Genomic DNA, 19,336 nt, shown 5'->3' with positions numbered 1-19,336 from the left:
AAAAAAAATAACGTTTGTTAACTCCAAAAACTGTTTCCCCTAATAAAAATTTAATGATAATAGAATACTAAGTGTCAAGTTAGTTCATTTCAAACAGAACACTAAAGAATAACAAGTACAACAAACTCATGTTAATATGTTATAACAGTGTTTTTTATATGCCCAAAGTTGAGTGCATACGACTCATAATATATTCTTTTGCCCAAAAAATTTAAATGGTTAAATAAAATTTTAAAAGTTATTTAAATTGATGTTTCATAAGCTTAATTATGATTTATATTGAATAATATATATATAAGTCAGATCATTGACTAAAGTTAGGCTCAACTATGACATCCTTATTCTCTTTAGGCTATAACATAAAATATATAAATGATATGGGTACAAGACTAATTCTATTAGAAAGTAGACCTCAAGTGCTTTCCAACGATATATTATAAGCCCAATTCCGACTTTGCAATCAAAAGTTATGGATTTCGGAAAATCAGACTTTTTGTAGGGGTGGAATCGTTAGAATCGGTATAGAATCCCTGAATCGGTCCGTTCCATCGATTCTACCGATTTTACCGCACAACGATTCTACTGATGATTTACATCGTTTGAGTGGATTGAGAAATAAAATTGACGTCAGCATAATTTTTAGTTTTCGTGACTTAATGGAGTTTATACTCAAATTTTGAAATGGCCGAAAATAGCCAAATAGAAGTGTAGAACCCACTTAGTAATTCTTGTCAACATTCATCTTGATTTTATTACCATATAAAAAGGTTACTGTAATTTTTTTTTTATACCAATATGACATATACAGAATTCGGTCATTCCATCTCTTGAAACATTGCAAGTTGCCGTTAATCACTACTAATCTCAAGTAAAACTAATTAAAAATCCCGTGAAAAAAGCATAAAACTTTAAATTACTTGTATAATCAAACCAATAGTGCCACAAAGACCAAGATATTACAGCAGTACTAGTTGTAGACTTCTAGTAGTATAGTACCTCCTTCAACTTGCTTCAATTCAGCACTTTGGCAGCAAGCAATTCCTCTCAAATCTCCATATTTCATCCCTCTTTCTCTCTCCTCTTCTCACGGAAGAGAGAGAAAAAAGTGTCCATTTTTTTTCTAGGGAATCTCAACTCAACTCCATTCCCACACTCTCCTTCTCTTTCACTTTACAACAAATTTACCAGATTTCTCATTCTATTTGAATTTACGCCATTAATGGAGTTTCTTCCGATCTGATTCACGCCATTAATGGCGGCGGGAAGGTGGTGAATGAAAGCGTAAACCACGTTTCTGCAAATTTTCCCATCTTTTTTTCTCTCTCTTCAAAATCCCAACAACTTCGATGTGACTAATCCTTTGTAAAAACCAAAAAAAAAAAATAAAAAATAAAAAAAATTAAAATCTTATCCAACTTTTTTCTTTCCTTCTTAGTACAGTTGCATTTTAATTCGAAAAGGGTTGGATTAATTTTTTCTGTCCGCCATTGTTGTGAGCTTCATCTAAAAAAAATTACCCAGATGTTGACTTGTATAGCGTGCACAAAGCATTTAAATGGCGGATCTCTTGCTCCTCCACAAGATGAAGAAGAAGATGTTGTTGCAACACCCAGTAAAAAGCAACCCATTAAAACCCTCACTACTCAAGTAAGTGATGAATTCATAAATACATTTTTTATATTCAATTTAATGTACCCATTTATTTAGCAATTTTAATTGGTTAGTTTTAATTTGATGTTGATAAAATCAAATTTGATAAAAATGGCAGATTAAGGGGATGGCATTGAAGGCATCAGGGGCGTACAAGAACTGTAAGCCGTGTGCAGGAAGTAGGAGAGAGAATAACAGGAAGAGTTATGAGGAATCAATTGGTGGGTCTGTTTCTTCAGGGAGATTTCATTGTGGGTATCAAAGGGGGGAATCAACGGTGAAGAATTGGGGGAAGGAATTGGGAGGGAGGGTTAAGGGAATGGGAATGGGAATGGGGCTTTCCAGTGGCGAGGCGACGCCGGTTTCAGTAAGTGGGAGGTCGGAATCAGTGGTGTTTATGGAGGAGGATGAGCCTAAGGAGTGGGTTGCCCAAGTGGAGCCTGGTGTTCTTATTACTTTTGTTTCTATGCCTCAAGGTGGTAATGATCTCAAGCGAATTCGGTTTAGGTATAAAATGTTTTAATTTTGTTATTGTGGTTGTTTCGATTTCATGTTAGCTGACTTTAAATCATTTCGGGACTAAGGCTTTGTTGTTGTCGTTGATGTTTGTTTGATTTTGATTTGTTATTTGGTGGGTTGATAACTGGATAATTGAAGTGAAATGGGTTTTGTCTGTTTTTATGATGGTGATTTTAGTTGGAGTATTATATTTCTATTGACTTGCATTATGTGCTAAACTATGTTTTGTCTAATTTATTACTGAGTACTGTAGTTCGTATGAATGTGGGTTATGCTGTGATTTGACCTGTCACTTTGTAGTTAGATGGGTATCGATGGTTATAATGTTATATGATGGTTCTGGACTATGCAATAAATCTTTTATTTCCCGACTTTAAGCTGTCAATATACTTGTGGATCATGGAATTGCTAGATTTGGGAGTCAATTTTGGAACCATTAATCAGGTTTAGTATTGGCTACTTGTTGAATCATTGACCCTTCAAGATAAAGATAATGATTGTTTCAATTAAAGGTCATTGACAGTGATGTAACTAATTGGGTTTGGTGGATTATTCGAGAGTTGTTACTGTTTTTGATGCAGAACTTATGGGTTGCCCCTTCATTTGATTCTTGAGTTTATTTATAGGTGCAATTTGTGATCGTTATTTCATGGCCTTGGTTGGTCAACAGATTTTGCTCCTTGCTCCTCCATGTCACTGGTATAATAGAAGTGGCTGAGACACTGGAATCCAGTGTCTAGTATATTGATTAGGAAACATGTGGTCTCATCATATGTTTGCATTCTCTTGGTTAATAATATCCATTAGGCAGTGGGTTCTGCAATAGTTATGTTATTGGATGTGGGAGATGGTGCTTAATTTTAACCACAAAACCAGGGCGTTTGTGGGCCTTTTTATTAAGCCATAAGTGGATTTTAACATGTTGTTAAAGTGCTACCTAGAATGATTGCATTTTATTAATTATGGACCATGCACTTTTCACTCTAAACTTTTTTTTTTTCTTAGTTTCCCTCATCACTCTTATGCACATCTTTTTTCTTTTTTTTGGTCATGGAAAATAAGCTCCTAGTCATTGGCAGAAAATTACTGTGCTTGTACTATGGTAATTTGATAGCTTTTCTGCAGATATTTGACTTTTTCCTAGATGTAATGTTATTATTGTTGATTGGAGGGATTAAACATTGCGTGTCTCCAGCAAAAATGTGCTTGTGAAATGAATTGCTAATGCTCAAAGCATATAAAAGAGTGTAATGACCTACAGCTAGTGCTATAGAGGCTTATATGTTACAATATGCTTTGCTTAATCATCCATGCCAACTAGAAGTTTCACTAAGTCAATGAGATGATTGAGTTTTTTTTTTTTTTTTTCCCCTACTGGAAAAGATTAGATTGTTATAGTATATTGCTTTTGTATAGTACCTCATATGTACTAACAATTTTTCTGAAACATTCTTTAGAGAATCAAAATGTGCAGGTGAACAATTCCCGTTGGTTTAGATTTAAAACTTGCATTTTCTTTTTCTTTTTCTTTTTTTTTTTTAATTTTTTTTTGTGGAATCCCGTTAGCCACTAGATATGTAACTTGATTGTGAGGAACTAGTGTTGCCTACACATCCAAGTAGCAACATACGTGAAGTTGTAAATAAACATTTTTTTTTTTTTTTTTTTTTGGCTGATTAGTTTGTTGTTGTATGTCTTTCATGAATCGTGATGATAATTTCCCTGGAAGCGACAACTTTAACCTCATTTTGTTTTGCCTTATAGATTTGTGGCAGAATATACAACACTTGTGATCATAAGCAAAACAGTATTGTATGGAACTAAGAATTTAAAAAAAAATGGTCGACTTTGTCTTTTGAAGGAATTCCATTATCTATTTTTATTGATGGCAAAGTTGTGTTTTTCTAATTTTCCACTATACATAAGTTTTGAACTGGTTCTCTTTGTTCAGCTGAGTATGAAGGCAAATAATAGTTAAGAAGCCAAATAATATCTTATCAATCACATGAATTTACTAAAGTGCACACAGATGTCTGAGAATATGGTATATCCATGTTCATTTGGCTCAATGGACCCTTAGAAGAGTTGGAACATAGACAAGATGTCGTATTTTCTTCTAAGATGAAATCTGTACTGGTTGTTCAACCAGCAAAGGAAGGTGTTTATGATGAATTGCTTGCAGATGTGGTTGTCCACTTGACTTCATGAGTGCTCCCTATGAATGTCAGTGGTTGAGCCTGTTGTGTTAGAGGAGAAATACTACTCAATGACCTTTTGATTAGTTGCCACGTAACACTCCCTGATTACAGTACTTAATCTGATGTTTCTATTCTCGCCACTCTGCTTAGTTGTCTTTTTGCCTTGAGCTTTTCAACAAATGAAAACTCAGATATAAGCTATTTTTTCTTTTGCTTCTTGACACACTTACTAAGAATGCTGTTGTCTTATGTTTGTTAAAATCACTGTCTTTGTTTCTTCATGCCATTTTTTATAATGCCTTTTCAGCCGTGAGCTTTTTAACAAGTGGCAAGCTCAAAGATGGTGGGCGGAGAACTATGACAAGGTGATGGAACTATATAATGTTCAAAAATTCAATCAACAAGCTGTACCCTCAGCAACCCCCTCCAGGTCTGAAGATGAGGTGAGATCTTGTTACTTGTACCTTTGCCACAGTTAACTTTTATTGTTAGGAGAAAGGATTGAGACACAGTAGAAAAGGCATGTTTGTATTTGGCTCACTGTATGTAACTGGTTTCATGCTGTCTTTTATGACATAGCTAAGATCCTGTCTGGGCTACGTAATGATGATCATCATTTTGATGTCTTTGATCTTTTGACATTATTGCAGAGCTCCAAGATTGAATCTGCACAGGGCAGTCCGGCAACACCACCTTTGAGCAAAGAACGTTTGCCTCGGAACTTCCACCGTCCAACAGGACTGGCATATTCCTCTACAGATTCACTTGATCAGCATGGAGCTCGCCAATACTATGAGTCATATGGACTTGCTTCAACTCCTAAACTATCTAACATTAGTGCTTCAAAAACAGAGACATCATCAGTTGATGCTTCTGCTAGGAGTAGCTTATCAAGAGAGGTAGACCACTCGGGTGAACTTTCTGTCAGCAATGCCAGCGATGTTGAGACTGAATGGGTTGAGCAGGATGAACCTGGGGTCTACATCACTATCAGAGCATTGCCTAATGGCTCTCGGGAGCTTCGACGTGTTAGATTCAGGTGAGCTTAATTAGTGAAGTGGTATTAATTTTCTCAAGTTTCATTATATTCCAAGGACCATGAATCTCATTCAAAATTCTGAACTACCATAAAGACAAAAGCTAATTTGATTTATCATTACCAAGTACGAAACTACCTACCAACATTCTCATGGATCCTGGTCTCTTAAAGTTCAAAAATTATATAATGGCAAAGAGCCTGGAAAAAAGGATCAAGTTTTTAATTAAGAGGTTTACTGATGTCATTCACGAGAAAAGGGAAGGAGAACTTATATAACCCTCTTCCTTGCCTTAGCATCTTGACCATTAATCTTAATTTCCATGACTATTGGCATTGGATTTATTTAGGGTCTTACACCATAACACCATTGTTTGTATGATGCACTGATTTGATGCATTTTGATTCCTGATGCAGTCGCGAGAGATTTGGTGAAATGCATGCCAGAGTGTGGTGGGAAGAGAACAAGGCCAGGATCCAGGAACAGTACTTGTGATCTCGGCTGACACCTAACTTGCTGAGTCCCTGTTAGAGACTTATTTTTCCGTATCTTCCAGTAGCTGTACAAGGGTTTAGTTAACAAAGCAGAATGACCATGATGACGAATATTGAACACACATACAACAAAAAGTTTCAGTTTTACCTTCAGTTTATATATAGATTTCTAAATATAGAATTTTCCATGTAGTTAAAGTTTGGTTGGAGCATTAGGTAGGAAGATGTTCATGAGCTGAGCTCGGTGATACTTACAAAAAAAATACTTTGGTATGAAGTGACTTGTAAAAACCTGAAGTAGATTCACAGAAACTACTACTACTTGTACTAAGAGAAATTGTCTGAATAGTCTTCCAATACTTAGTGTACGTCGTTCCTTAGCCATCATCCTGTAATTATTCTCCTTGTTTCGGCTTAAAAATTTGTTCCAAACTAGCTTGTTTCAAAACTTTCAACAAGCTTTAATATTCATCTTAGGATACATGATTATAAGTGTGTGATATAAATAAATGATTATAAGTACTTAGGATCAAAATAACAATTGATCATCCTATTATATGGATTAAATAATGCTATTAAGAGATTATTGACAATGATAAGTATGAATTATTTTATTTTATTTTATTTTATATTTTATCTGAGTATAGTTTACGTTTATCAAAATCTAATCTAGTGATTGACATTCATCATAATGTGTATAAGTCGTCCATGTTCAAGTCTTCGTTGAAATTGACTCTAGAAATTTTGAACGCCCCCCATTACACGAAATGTAAGGGACATATGAACATCTCTGATTGATAGGAATGTCTGTCTCCTTTCTGTAAAAGCACAACTTGTCAACAAACACAATTTGGCAAATGTTTTTGGAGCAAACTTAATGAATGACGAGCAATACTTTGATAATTTTCTTTGGATTTTACGTTGACTAGTAGAGAGTTGTATTGTGTAACTCAATAGTTAGGCTTATATTTGGTATAACATTTTTTTTTTTTTTTTATTGGTAAGGAGGACCCTGGTCTAACCAGATCTCAACCCTCACGGTTTTTATATTTGGTAACAACCTTTATTGGTTGTAATTGGTGTAACATGTTAACCAACTTTTCTATGGAGTATTGTTACTATAGCATAATATTTCACGAAATACCATGAGTTCTTTAAGAAGGTAGAGCTCCTCATCATTCTTGTTGCCGTTTAAAGGCTTTCTAACTTGTCAACATGCAAAATAAAGTCCTTAAAATAATTACTCTTTTAAAGTCTAGTTTACTTATTAAGATAGTCAAGAATAATAGAATCTCAATTCATATTGACTTATTGAGTACTCCAATTTAAACCATTCCAAGATCAACTCATACCAATTAGCATTGCTTTCACTAAACCATTTGCTCCGAATTACTTACTCAAGGGCAAGTTTCATCTTCATAGTAATTTATTTATGTACGAAGTACTATTTTGCTTCCATTTGACCAAAACAACATATTCACTTCAAGCTTAGGTTATTTGATCAACCAATAATGAACTAGTTTGTTTAACCCCATATTGATATACCCTTTTGTTTTACCGTGTATCTTGTAATGTTACAAGGTCAAAAATCAAAATATATACTATGTATAAAGGTCAGATTCATATTATCTACTCCGCATTAGAATTATTGCTAAAAAAGAATCCCTTTTATATCTATAACATCTACTCACTATTACCCTATTCACAACTTTAATAAAATTATTGACCAAAAGCATCACCAATATATCATTAACCAATCCATTCATTATAACTTTAAAAGCCTCTCAAATCATACTTTTAATGTGGGAAATGACCATAAGAAAAAAGAGCTAAACATAGTAGCAAGCTTCCAAGTTCCACCCACAAAATTATGAATTAGTAGTTTAGTACTCCAGTACTCCAGTTGACTCAAAATAGCAAAAAATAAATATAAAAATAAAAATCAATAAATAAAAAAAAAAAAAAAAACCCAAACCTTATTTTAAAGCCCAAACACTTCCAAATCCAACCCAGCAACCCAAAGTAAAAACTTGAAAAAAAAAAAAAAATTCCAAATTAATAAATTTTTTTTGAAAAAATAAAAAATAAAAAAAGTTTTTGAAAAAAAATGACATCCTAAAATGAAGCCAAAAATAATTTCAAAACCCTTAAAAAAACAGTTTCTCTCTCCTCCTACTCTCCCCCAAAAAAAACTTCCCTCTCCCTCTTTTTCTCTCTCTCTTCATTCCCCTTCTTCTCCTTCCGCCTTCTCTTTCATCTAATGCAAACCCTAAAACCCTCTTTTATCTCTTTCTTTTCTCAGGGTTTTTGACTCTTCATCTTCGTTGTACGTAAATTTAGGGCTTAATTTTTTATATTTGGGGATTTTTCTTTTTTTCTGCGTGTTTTTTTTTTTTTTGTTTTTGTCCTTCTGTTTTAATCAGAAAAAATATGGTTACTATGTTGAAGACTGAAGGTGGGACTGCAATTGTTTCTGCTAATGTGGAGAAAACCATTCAATCGATCAAAGAAATTGTGGGTAATCACTCTGATTCTGAAATTTACAACACTCTCAAAGAAAGTAATATGGACCCTAATGAAACTGCTCAAAAATTATTGAACCAAGGTATATTTTCTTTGATGTTTTTGGGTTTTTTGATGTTAATTTTGCTGCCCATTTCTGGGTTTTTCTGGGGTTTTTGATTGTTTTGAAATTTAAGGGTTTGGGAACTGGGGTTTTACTGCTTCAGTAGCTAATTTGAAGTGCATGTTAAAAAGGTGCTTAATTAGTGGGTGTAATCATGAAGTTTTTGTAGTTTTAAGCTTATATTTTATGAAATCTTTTAAGTTTTTGATGATTGTTGTACTGTATAACTGTGTGTGCTTATTGTGTTTCTCTTTTTTTGTTTTTACCCTGTGCTTTTCGAAGCTTGGAACGAGAAGGTAGAAAAATAATGCCCCTTCTCTACTCAAAGGGGAGCAGACTGAGATTTACGAGGAATGAAACAACTTTTGTCGAATGTGACGCCGTTATTTTCTTACTCTTAGGGCTAGATTTGTGAGTTGATATAAGGCATTGTGATTTTTGAGTTGATATAAGGCATTATTATGTGACACTCTAGTTTTAAAATGGGACTCTCTGTGTGTGGAGATAATGCAATACTAGTGACATATAATCTATGGATTTCACAAGATGCCCTGAATTAGTTCGAATAATTCAAGTATCGTAGAGAGTCTGGTGAGGGTTTAGACTATAGTGTTTCTGAATTTTTTGGTATCGTTTCTCATTATTGCAAGACTAGTGGCAGTTTTGAGGAGAATTTTGGTTTAATGATATGCATGTTTATGCAACATTTAAGATTCTGCTTCAAAATGTAGGTTGATTGGGGTAAACGATTATCTGGACTGTATAAGCCTTCTAATTTTGTTGTTGGTGAGCTTTAGTTTGTTAGTAGATAGTTTGTCGATTGCTGATCTAACATGTTAACAGTGATCAAATTCACACTCTTACACAGTCTTAATCTATTGATTTTCACCTGGCAGATCCCTTTCATGAAGTGATAAGGAGACGAGAGAAGAAGAAAGAGGTAATTTTTGTGATTCCTATCATAAATGTGTATTATTTATTTTGTGATTCAGCAAATAAATTATTTGTGTTCAAATTGTTGCTGCTGCAAGTTGTTACCCTTAAATTGTTTTCTTTTGATATATGTATACTCTTTGCTTGGGTTTCTTTGTAAATTCCTTGTATGCAAACTGTTATTTTGTCTTTGAGCAGGGCATGTAACATGTAAGGACTATGCTCCTTTTACCTGGTTGTGACTTTGGGCTTCTGCTGTTTTGAGTATTTTAGGTTGAGCTTGTGACTTATTCAAGTATATACTGTTATGTGCTGTCCTCTGGATGTGGCTTTGTGTATGTGTGCTATAGATTGTCATTTTGAACTGGAAATACTGGTCAATAGAATAAAAGGCATATATACATTTCCGTCCGTTCAATTTGTGTCAAATACACGGTAATCTTAAATTTCAATTGTAGTTTTGACTTAATGTTTTGAGAATGCCTTTTTGTAACCCTTGGTCTCATGTATGGTCATTTTTATTTTCAATTATATAAATTTATGTTATTGTCTAGGATTGATTGTCAAGGTCTTTTTGTGTGCTGTTTATTGGGTTTAAATTAATACTTATTACTTAGAATCTGATACTAAATATGTGGTATTATTTCCCAGAATGCAGGTTACAATGGTCATGTTGAGCCAAGGAAGCGGACTGAACATACAGGTCAAGGGTTGAAATTTTATGGTTCTAATCGTAATGTTCACAGAGGTGGCTACAGAAGGAATCCTGTAAATGGTAATTGGAAATTTGAAATTTTGGCTAGCCAGTCTATTGTTCTTCTCTATATTGTTTATTTTTCAGTCTGTGTCCTGTTTAATACTAATAGAAACCATTTGGACTCTGTTTGTATTTTTGGATGCTAGTAATAATGATCTCAGTGTTGTAGTAAAATATTAATCTTGAATAGATTATGCATCTTTTATTTGATAAATATGAATGTTGATTCGAGCAGATTGATTTTTTCAGTTAAAGGTGATTCTGATTTGAGTTAAAATTTTGAATTCTATTAAAATTGTGATTGTCATCCTCCAAGTAGTGTTAAAATTGCATGCAGACTTTTTTTTTTTTTTTCCATTACATTGTTTTAGTGTGATTCTGGGAAAGTACCGGGGGATAGATGTGTGGCCCACATATTTACCCACCTTTCCAACAATTGTGGTAGGTATTTGATGAGTAATTACAATAAACAAGAAGTGAAAAGTTTAGAGTTTGATTTGTTTCATGCCCTAATTGTTACATAGATTGTGCTTTGTGATTTATTTTATGTTATTAGGATTGATTCTGACAGTGGTAACAAATATTGGAATATTATTTAAAAATAATTACTCAGCAGAATCATCTGATTGGTTTGACAAAGCTGAACATGAACCTAATACTCCATTCATCCCACAATAATTACTACCTTTTTTTTAAATTTTTTATCCACCATTTTTTTCATTGTAAAATACTTAAACACCTAAACAAATTTCCAGGTATCCACTATGTTGGCACGCCATTGATTACATTCCGCTTATTAACTGTACTCCATATTTTATATAAACTTTCAAACAGAACAATTGTTTTTAGGACTGGAGAGTATATCTATGGCAAGAGTTACTTTGTTGTAATTTAATGTTATTGATAATAATTTCTATTCTAGATGCTGGAGTAAGTCGGGAGTTTCGTGTTGTAAGAGACAACAGGGTAAATCAGAATTCTGATAGAGATGGCAAGGCTTCAACTCAAGTTTCATCATTTCCCAATGGTCAGCGTAGTAACAATGTTTCTGAGAAAAGGTATCTTCCACTGTCTCATCCATAATTCGTTTAATTGGGCTGTTATGGCAGCTCTCTGATTTTTCTCTGCTTTTCTACTTCTGTTAGGTGGTAGTATTATGCAGTATTATAATTGTTGTGTGAATTTTACTCTGAAGACCCATTATCAGTGTACTGCCATCATAATTTTTTCTTTACTTTGGCTTGTTTGTTTTATACATATTGAAATCTGGTGCATGCTATAATTGCTATACGTTCTGTACCTATATTGGAATTTTATGACCTTATCCAAATCTCTTCCTTACGGGGTGGGCTTTCTATCATGGATGTTTCATGTATAGGAATGAAGATTCTCTAGCGGCTAATAGTATTGTTACACAACTTGAGGTTGGAGTTCAATTACAATCTAGCCTATGTGCCTCCATATAAACATAATTATAATATAAGTTGTATCTATACGAAGTATATTAATGACATCATTATGTTGTTTTGCAAAAGTTATAAGCTCTTATTTGAAGTCATGAAACATGTTAGATGATGTGCAGTATTAATTTTTTATACTACCTCTGTCTCTGAATTGACGCAGCTTATTCCTTTATGGGATGTTTCACAATAGATGCATCTATCTCCTTAGTGAAAATTTTATGTGCTTACCCTCAACTTTAGGTGGGGTCGAAACTCTACCTTTAGTACTTAAGCCCTTAATGGTTAGCACATGGGCATTTATGTGAATCACTCCACTCTCTACCTTTTATCGGTTTGTGTGCCATATACAAAGGATGCATCAATTGAGAAACGGAGGAAGTAGTATTCAATTATATTCACAAGATGATTGTTGAATGCCAGCTTATGTAAATATTCTTAGGATGTTCCTCTCTTTGTTCCGTCTTCTTTGCTTTTCTGTTTTCTGAGCTGCATCACTTTTCATGATATGGCAGTTCATCCGCAGTGCCTAACTATCAAAGACACTCAAGTGGGCGCTCTTTTCAAACTTCCAACAGGGTGCGTGATTTTCGGCCTAAAATAGCCCGAGACTTAAATTCGGAGTCTCGAATTGGGCCTTTTGAGAAGAAATCAGCTGTAAAAAATTCTGAGTCACAAGTTACAGTGACGAGGCCAAACGATTCGCACTCCCAAGCTGGTAGTACTGTATCTTCCAATACTGTAGGTGTTTATGCTTCTGCTTCAGATCCTGTGCATGTTCCATCGCCCGATTCTAGATCTTCTGCGGCTATTGGTGCTATTAGGCGTGAAGTTGGAGTTGTTGGCAGTCGTCGACAATCTTCAGATAATAGCTCGAAGTTGTCTTCTCAGCAAAGTATCTCTAATACTAATTCAGTTGTGGGAAGTTCATCCACAGCCGAACCATTCCAGCCGATCAATGCTGTTTCTGGACATGACCAAACTCATGCTACTGCTGTGGAATCTGCAGTTGTTAGCTCCACTGGAAGCAGGTCAAACACTCACTTCAGTAATAGATTGCATCAACAATCTGTTTCTCATCAGAAAGGTATGTATTCCACTTTGTGCTTAGCCTTGAAATTCCAATGTTGTGGCATGATATCTTAAGTCTTATCTAGCTAACAGATAAAATTTAATCTCATCTTTCTTATAACCAGTTGCTTTTTCATATACTTTTATCATTCATTGCAAAACCATAATTTTAAATAATCACCAAAAGAACTAATTCTTAAAGAAGCTTTCTTTCATTATACCTCCCAAAATGATCTAGTTGACCTGATACTGCTGCAATTGTTAGGGCATTCAAAAACAGAGGGATAGTAAGTAAACCCATTGAACATTGAAAAACTTATGGAGCCTATTCTGGTGAAACCTAGCTGCATGTCTTGTCTTTGAACTCACAAGCAGAGAGCTGGCAGAAGTACTCCGTTTGGCGTTAAATTTGGAATTTGTTCAGCAGTTCTGCCTTTTAAAATAATCTATTCCTAGTTTCTCACAGAGTTCTTTAGCTTAATATTTCTTTTTTTTTAAAATAAAGAGCTTAATATTTATTTTTGATATGGCATTCTTGCTATGAAGCTAAAATAGTCGATTCCGCTTTGCCATGTCACTGCCAGATGCTGGGAATTAATGTTGTGCATGCTCAAATCTTTAACTTTTCATTGGAGTTTTGGATATTGTGATATTGGCGACTAATAGAATAGAAGATATATGTTGATACTTGTAACTGAGTATGAAAATGAGTACTAGCGCTTTTCATTATAAAAGGATGCTTTTTTTTTTGAGTAGTAGGATAACGCAGTAATGCTTTTATTAATTACAACATCCAAATCTAATGAATCAGGATTTTGGAAAATTAGATCACTTATCTGTGGAAATTGAACTTTCTATCATTTGTTCTTTTTGAATGAAACCTAATCTTGATTCAGTGACTTAAGTACTGAAATCAAGCCTTAACTGCCCCTTATTTGTCACAAAGTCACAAACTGACAAATGACAGAGGATGCTAGGTAAGCTGAAAGACTATTGTGAATTGAAGGACACAGGATTATCCTGTCACTACTATGCTGAAGCAATACTTGCCTAATTATTAGAACACTCAAACTTGACTTTCAACTAAAGGATTCTTGTACCTGAATCTAGTACAGGAAGTTGGTAAGGACTGCCAATTGGTGAGACAACTCAAAGGTTTGTGGAGAAGTAGCCCCAAAAATTCAGATGTATATATATTTATGTTGTGGTGTATAATGTTCTAGTCCCACTAGATTATTTCAGTCTATCTAATTTTTGCAGAGTATTATTTCCTTTTCAAGTTATTAGATACAGGCCTGTGTTTTCAATTGAGTTGAATATACGTTGTTTTGAATTTTGATATTGAATTGTTCTTTAGGTGCTTTGCCTGGTAAAGAATGGAAGCCCAAGTCAACCCAGAAGTCTAGTGTGTCAAGTCCGGGTGTGATTGGATCACCTGTGAAATCTGTCTTGCATCTGGCTGATAATTCCAAGAATGTTGAGAACAAAGTGGAGCTGTTGCAAGATAAGCTCTCTCAAGTAAACATTCAGGAGAGTCAAAATGTCATAATCGCTCAACACATTCGGGTTCCCGAGAATGACCGATGTAGGCTGACTTTTGGAACTTTTGGTCTGGAATCAGATATTGCAGAGAACTCTGTTTCCACAACTCAAGCAGTTGATGGAGTTGAGGAGACACCTGAGGCATCTTCTAGGTTGGTTGAATTATTTGGCTTATTATTTTTACTAAGATGTATTAGTGGAATTTTTTTTATGCTTTGACACTCAAAATTAGACCCTGAATCTGAGGCAAGTCTTGTATTGAGCTCCCCAAACTATTATTTTGGCAGTAAATCCTGCTTCTCATGACCTGTAAAAGTCAATTGTTTTAGTGTTATTGCACATTACTACTTTACCTGTGATATATGAACTTAGTAGCATGTCTTTTCTTCTCTGCATTGCAGCAACCAGCAGATAAGTTCTGCTGATGGTCAAATTCGAAATTCTGGTTCTAGTAGTCCATCGAGGGCATCATCTGAAAACCAGTCGCCTGACAAAAAGGATGCCTCTGGTATTTCCAATGCAGAAGATTATAGTGATATGGGTTTGGTTCACAACAGCTCATCTTTGACAGCTTCAAGGTCCCACCAGCACCAGGATTCTACAGAATTGCCTAATTTTTCCGTAAGTTTATTTTATTTTATTATAATTAAGTGGCTGTTACCTTGATTTTTCTTATTTGATTTCCTTTGACAAGACAATCCTGTTCACATGCTTTTGGACAAATGCTACTTTTTAGTAGCCTTGCTGGTGGAATATTTATATAATTCTACATTTCAGTTTTATAGCGAGGCAGGGAATGAATGCTTTTTATTTTGTCCATAATATCAGAGATAAACATAGACCTCTGACCAGTTTGCAAGGATGAATTGAATGAATTTTAATTCTCATTCTAGAGATTACTTCTGCTATCTGTCATCATGTCTTAGGTCATTGACAGAGTTTATGTTGTATACCTCAAAATTGTCTCTAAACAATGCACACTGACATCTAAATGACTGTAAAATTGATACTTCTTAGAGCTGGGGCTTTAGGAAAAATCCTTAGATCGATCAGTTGGTCATGAAATTTGCCATATTAAGGACGAAGAATTTGTGGCTCTTTCTCAGCAGCTGTCATTTTTTTTTTTTTTTTTGTGACAGTCGGAGCTTGTGTTATCTTCTCTGGTGTAGTAAATTAATGGGTTTCCTTGTTCTGAATCAAGGCTACTTGTTTCCCTTCACTCTCTTTATTATATTTTCATCTGTAGGGTAATGTTTGAAGGTCTGTTAAAGTGATCTATTTGGGTTTTGAGCTGGGCACTTCGGCTTAAGTTTAGATAACTCATCTACTTAGGCTAGACAAGTCCACGAAACACAGGTTATGGGTTTGACTAGAGCTCTTTTAAAGCTTAATGTTGCTTTGGCAAAAGTCAACTTGAGTGGATGCAATATGTGGAATCAGTACAATGTGAGAGGCTGTACTAGATGGATTAACCATGTAGAATAGTCCTTCAATTTTCTAATAAACTGCTTATGTAAGGACCTGAGTATGATTGATAGTCATCTGAATAAGTTTGATGGTCATCTGAATAAATTTGATGTTCATGGTTAGACTTACAAGCTTTGTGTTTCATATGGAAAGATGTGTTTGAAATTAATGGCTTTACTCAGTGTGCTTTGTGTTTGTCTGCAGGCATATGATCAGCAACCTGTTTACGATATGTCATATTTTAGACCTTCTATTGATGATGCTGTACGTGGATCTGGTCTACCCTCTCCTCAGGAGGTAGTTTTTGTTTGCAATTCATTTACAAATAAAAGTAGTGATACAAATGTCATTTGTGTAATATGATTGTCATGGACATATTTGGCATATGGTTGATAATGTTTTTTTGAAACACTGTATGGGTTAGTTTTTGGGTTGGGGGGGCTGACAGCTCTGGGGTGGGGCTCTTAGGGTGAGGAGTTGGATTCTTGTTCTTCTCTGCAAAGATGAGAAAGCATTATGCTTCCTCATGATTGAATGAGTTATCAAATACCATAACAGGGCCATATTGAAGAAATTGAATACTTTAAATCATCAGTAAAAGGAAATGCTTTCTCTTTGCTATATCTTCGCAGCTCTTTTTGATGTTGTGCTGACTGCTGAGAACGTATCATGTTTATTAGATAATCTGCTTGAAATTGGGATCTTTGAGTTCGATTTTGTTCAGTCAGTATCTAAATCTATCTGCTTGTATCAACAGGCTTTACCATCACACACTGCCAACAGTGTTCCGTCATCTTCTGTAGGAATGATGCAGCAGCAGGCACCTATGGCTCAGATGTATCCGCAAGTTCATCTTTCGCATTATGCTAATGTCATGCCATATCGGCAGTATCTTCCTCCACTCTATGTTCCACCAATGGTCCCTGGGTTTTCTGGCAACCCTGGCTATCCCCACCTTTCAAATGGAAGCAGTTATGTCTTGATGCCCGGTGGCAGTTCCCATATTCCTGCAAACAGCCTTAAGTATGGGGTTCAACAATTCAAACCTTTTCCTGCAGTCAGTCCTACAGGCTTTGGCAATCTGGCTAACCCCTCTGGATATGCCATGAATGCTCCAGGAGTTGTTGGTGGACCTACAGGTCTTGATGATTCATCGCGCATGAAATATAAAGATAACAACCTTTACGTGCCAAATCCACAGGTATCGTGATTTGTATCCTCTTAACATGAAGTATGAACTTTTAATATTTCTTCTTCACAAGTACATATTGCTCTCGGTGTGGGTCTTCTACAGTTGTACATTACCTTGTATGGTATTTGTGGATTATCTTTCTGATGCATTTAAGTGTGCTTTTTTCACTATTACTTGGACAAAAATTGTGACCATTTTATGTTCAGAGTCTTCAGACAAGATGGCTACCAAAAAAAACATCTGGTACCTTACTTTCTGCCCTTATCTTTCATTATTTTATCATTTCAGGCTGAAACTTCTGAAGTTTGGATTCAGAATCACAGGGATCATCCTGGGATGCAATCTACTCCATATTATAACATGCAGGGGCAGGCAACTCATCCTGCTGCTTACTTACAGTCCCACACAGGTCATGCTTCTTTCAATGGAGCAGGTGTAGCGCAATCTTCTCAAATGCAATTTCCCGGGATGTATCCTCCTCAGCCGACTGCAATGCCCAATGCCCATCATCTGGGCGGTGGCAATATTGGAGTTGGAGTTGCTCCAACAGCTCCTGGTGCACAGGTTGGGGGTTATCAGCAGCCTCAAATCAGTCATCACAACTGGACGACAAATTTCTAAGAAGCTAATCCATTCCATGCTTGTTAATGTCAGGGATGGATAATTAGGTACAGGTTCCAAATTTTCTTGTTATTATGACCCCCAACTCTTATCAATTTTATTAAATAGAATGTGGTGTTCAGCTGTCTCGTCCTCTCCTCTCTCTAATGCTGTTGGTTCTCGTGAACGTAATATAATCTAACATAGCCCTTTTTGAACATCATACAATTGATGTTGTTCTTTCAGATCCTTAGCGTGAACATTAGGTTATCGTACAAGTTCATATTAACGATTTCATTTTCTCGCTTGTTATTATATTGCTCTAACAGAACTTTGCTCTGTCCTCTTGAAGATATCTTTTGTAACCTGTATAAGTAGATTGGTTTGAATGACGAGAGAAATCTTTTCAGGTGTATTATGAAGGTGAATAGTTAAGAGAGTAAAAAGCAGTTTATCTGGTCCTTTAATTTGTAGTAGCAGTCTTTTAATGTTGATGGGGAATAAAGCTGGGTTGTTTCGGCTTTATCATAGGGAAACCGTGAAAGATGTAAAGAGGTAAATAACCGGCAAAAGATGCGGCAGTTCTTTGTTGATCCCGAGGAACAGTTTTTGTCTCTTAAACTTTGCTTCCTTTTTTTTTTGCTTTTTGATCCAAAATTATATGTTCCCTCAATTTCACTAGGGTATACTTCGCTTTAACTCTCTTTATTCCTTTATTCTCATATTCACATTTACCCGTATGGACCATAGACTATGGAGTACTCCGTCGTATGTTTCGTACCACTCTTGTCGAGATTGTTGTATTCACAATTCACCCCTATTGAACAGATAAACCCGTGCTTGCGCGCATTTATAGTTAATCGAGTGGGTACATGTAAAACCCTTAAATGTGTGCAGGGTTCGTATTTTTTGAACCAGTGTTATTAGTTCAGAATTACAAGTTCTTATTGATTTGGAGATCAATGTGAAGGTTTATCTTTTGTTAACGAATAGGGTCATTTTTGTCTTCAATTTTCTTGTACCAAGGGGTATGCGTTTGCGAATTGAATGTACGTTGTACAAATCCTAAGACCTTTATTCATTTATAATACAAAGATGCTGATTAGTATGGTATACCTTCACAATATGGACCATAGTATTATGAGTTGTTATTTTCCTAAATATGGAGCAATAAATTATCATTTTTGAAGCAATGTATTAATATTAATAATATGAAGAGGTTAGAGACAATGAGAGGAACAAATCAAAGTGTTGCAAACAATTACAGGCAAGGAATAGTGTTGCCACCTTAACATTTGCTTAATTGTGTGTGGTCCGTTTCTTATGCGAACACTGTTGTCGTTATGTTGGATATTGAATACTCCTTTGAATAGTATTTTCTTAAGGAGTCCCAAGAATATCAAAATAAAAAAAATTTAATTACCTATTATTGGGTCTAAGAATTGATAGCCATAGGTAATATATTGTTGCACAAATTTTAGGGTTCTTGTTTTATACATGAATGTGACAAATTTTGAGAGTGGTACTTAAACAATATTATTTCTAGATGAGAGTTGTAAAACTATTTCCAAGTTGATTCTTATAACAATAACAAATACGGAGTATGCTTTAAATGCATGAGGTGGAGATGCATTTGTTGAGGTATTTGTGTTGTTTCAATGGTTACAATTATCGAAATCAAGATACTGTAAAGTCAAATGTGATGATTTAGTCAATTTATTAGAAGGAAAAAGTGAAAAAACAAAAATCAATCTTAATCCAACAAAAGATGTAAAGTCATATTCATGACA

The 19,336-nt window shown here is 35.0% G+C and overlaps 2 protein-coding genes across 2 annotated transcripts; both read left to right on the top strand.

Annotated features, from left to right (window-relative positions):
* Positions 1-860: 860 nt before the first annotated feature.
* LOC110688111 (protein Brevis radix-like 2) lies at positions 861-6,279 on the top strand. Its single transcript, XM_021864795.1, has 5 exons — positions 861-1,647; positions 1,769-2,157; positions 4,675-4,810; positions 5,018-5,406; positions 5,821-6,279. Exons 1-5 carry the CDS (start codon positions 1,522-1,524, stop codon positions 5,897-5,899), a joined length of 1,119 nt encoding a protein of 372 aa, XP_021720487.1. The 5' UTR covers positions 861-1,521; the 3' UTR covers positions 5,900-6,279.
* A 1,796-nt stretch (positions 6,280-8,075) lies between these two features.
* On the top strand, positions 8,076-17,938 carry LOC110688110 (GBF-interacting protein 1-like). The gene is made up of 10 exons (XM_021864794.1): positions 8,076-8,503; positions 9,421-9,464; positions 10,109-10,232; positions 11,137-11,272; positions 12,190-12,761; positions 14,103-14,439; positions 14,689-14,908; positions 15,959-16,051; positions 16,512-16,955; positions 17,235-17,938. The coding sequence occupies exons 1-10, from the start codon at positions 8,329-8,331 to the stop codon at positions 17,565-17,567; spliced, it is 2,478 nt and encodes an 825-aa protein (XP_021720486.1). The 5' UTR covers positions 8,076-8,328; the 3' UTR covers positions 17,568-17,938.
* Positions 17,939-19,336: the final 1,398 nt, after the last annotated feature.

Source organism: Chenopodium quinoa, unplaced genomic scaffold (genome assembly GCF_001683475.1).
Source record: "Chenopodium quinoa cultivar QQ74 unplaced genomic scaffold, ASM168347v1, whole genome shotgun sequence".
Lineage (NCBI taxonomy): Eukaryota > Viridiplantae > Streptophyta > Magnoliopsida > Caryophyllales > Amaranthaceae > Chenopodium > Chenopodium quinoa.
This window is presented reverse-complemented; position numbering and strand designations above follow the sequence as displayed.